A 2502-nucleotide genomic window follows, 5' to 3' on the forward strand; every position below is an offset into this window, starting at 1 on the left:
TCCTCTGTGGACTGGCAGAGTCCCCTGAGCAGAGACTTCATGGTAACAACAGATGCTTCCCTCCAGGGCTCTCCCAAGGGGAGAAGCCAAACTCCACCCTCCTCTGTCTGGGGTGTGAGATGAGCTCCAACACCAGGGCTCATGGAGGGGCTGGGAAGCCCCTGGGTGGGCACACATTTGCATGGACAGTCCCTCCCCTGGCAGGAGGTGGGGAGAAAAGGAGGCCGGGGCAGCCCAGCCACACTGTGGGCTCAGGGGCTGTGTGCACCATGGCCTGGACTCCTCTCCTCCTCATGCTCCTCTCTCACTGCACAGGTAGGGACAGGCACGGGGACCCTGGTCATCCTCTTGTATTTCTCTTCTCTTGCTCAGAATTCGTAGAATGTTACAGTTTCTTGACCAAGTATTCAGTATGTCTGTGTTTCTGTAGGTTCCCTCTCCCAGCCTATGCTGACTCAGGCACTCTCCTTCTCCGCATCTCCTGGAGCCACAGCCAGACTCACCTGCACCCTCAGCAGTGGCTTCAGTGTTGGTGGCTACGACATATACTGGTACCAGCAGAAGCCAGGGAGCCCTCCCCGGTATCTGCTGTACTATTACTCAGACTCAGAGAAGCACCAGGGCTCAGGCGTTCCCAGCCGCTTCTCTGGATCCAAAGACACCTGGGCCAACGCAGGGCTCCTGCTCATCTCTGGGCTGCAGCCTGAGGACGAGGCCGACTATTACTGTGCTGTGTATCATAGCAGTGGTGGCAGTTACAATCATGCACAGTGGGTGAGATGACGAGGAAGTGAGACGAAAATCCCTGGGCCCGTAGAATTTGGCTTTGAGCTTCCCTTTCATTGATGGCCCGTGCAGGGGAGGCTTCTCTGTGGCCACACCTGTCCCTGAGGAGGAAAGTGTGCCCCGCAGCTTAGGGCTGTCACCTAAGCCAGCAGGGGCATCCGAGGAACACACAGCGCATCACAGAGCCTGAGGTCAGAGACCCACAGAGTCTGAAGTAAATCAACAAGAAGAAATATATTTTAAACTAAAAACTCAGTTTTGTCCTTTAGTTGTATCTCCTTTACTGCTCATGTAGAAAACTTCACTTCTCACACTCATGGCCACAAAACCTGAGGGAATTCTTCAGCACAGCAAGAGATTCTCTCAGATACCAGCTTTATTCCCCGCAGTTTATCTCAATCCTAACACTGTCTGCCTGGAGTCAGTGTGAGATGCACAGGTTAAGGCTGCATCCCACAAGACTGTTCCCACTCAGATGCCAATCACAAACAGGACTTCTGCAGACAGCCTGAATTTCTGTGGGATTTGGCTGCATTGGGAGGTTCCCATGACCCTGACTATGGGTTTGATTAGTTTGCTGGAGCATCTCGTGGAACTCAGGGGAACACTTACTTTACCACATTGTCAGAGACTGGGATGAAGGGTAGAGACAAACAGGCAGATGAAGAGGTGGGTGGGTGACGAGATCTGGGCAGGTCCTGAGCACAAAAGTCACTGTCCCTGAGAAGCTGGCCTGTGTCACCCTCCTGCTGTGACTTCATTGGTCAAACTAGAAGCTGCACAAGGTCAGACAGTGGGGAATTGTATGGGGTTTTCATACCATAGACATGGAGAGTTATTGCCTCTTCTCTCAGCCCTCCTCTGTTGAGAGAGTGGGAGTAGAGCTGAAAACTCCAACCTTCTAATCCTGGTTGGTCACTATGGTGACCAAGCCCCACCCAGGAGCCGTCCCAGAGTCACAACATTAGGGAGAGGGACACTGGTGCCAGTGTCCATATATATATATATATATATATATACATATGGACACTGGCACCAGTATATATATACAGTGCCAGTACATACGGTGCCAGTGTCTGTCTGTATATGTGTGTGTGTATACATATATATATATATATATTGCATTATGATTTAAAATAATTGCACAAAATATTGAAAAGCCCACTCCCCTGGATTTCTAAGAGGAGGGTTAGCCACGCCTCCACATTCAGGTCTGCACTGTTCCACTGGAGCCTTGCAGTGACTTTTACAACATAACCGACCAACTTTGAATTCCGTGCAGCACCTCAGATCAGGTCAAATGAAGGCAATTTTAAAGCTTTGTGGAAAGTTCTTCTGCTCATGCTTAAAGCCTTGTTTTAAGGGCAAATTTGGGTTATAGTGTGCCAGGCTGCTAAACTATCACACACTAGTCACTGTGAATTGTGAACTCTGGCTTCTAGTCCCCCCCTCAAAAAGCAGAGAACTTACAATCACTTGGGTGACAACTGGGAATTCTCTCCATTTCAGAATCCTCAATTTTGTTTCTTGGTAGATTTGTGTAACCAGCTGCTTCCCAGGAGACAAGAACGAGGGTAACAGGGGATTTGACTATTACAGTTACACTCTAATTTCATTAACTCAGAGGCACTTCACAAAAAGATGCAAACACGGCCTTTAATAGGGATGCTGTACCTGAACTAGACACCAAGCTCACGGATTTGAGGTTTTACATTA

General features: G+C 49.4%; 1 gene segment (V, D, J or C); it reads left to right on the forward strand.

The window, feature by feature from the left end:
- Window positions 1-269: 269 nt before the first annotated feature.
- LOC119001576 (probable non-functional immunoglobulin lambda variable 5-48) lies at window positions 270-774 on the forward strand (the record flags this gene model as incomplete). The annotated part of the segment is given in 2 exon segments: window positions 270-315; window positions 431-774. Coding segments are annotated over 2 exon segments (390 nt in total), but the record flags the coding sequence as incomplete, so codon positions are not given.
- Between the last annotated feature and the right edge of the window lie 1728 nt (window positions 775-2502).

Source organism: Sturnira hondurensis, unplaced genomic scaffold (genome assembly GCF_014824575.4).
Source record: "Sturnira hondurensis isolate 20B ecotype Veracruz unplaced genomic scaffold, ASM1482457v3 Scaffold0016859, whole genome shotgun sequence".
Lineage (NCBI taxonomy): Eukaryota > Metazoa > Chordata > Mammalia > Chiroptera > Phyllostomidae > Sturnira > Sturnira hondurensis.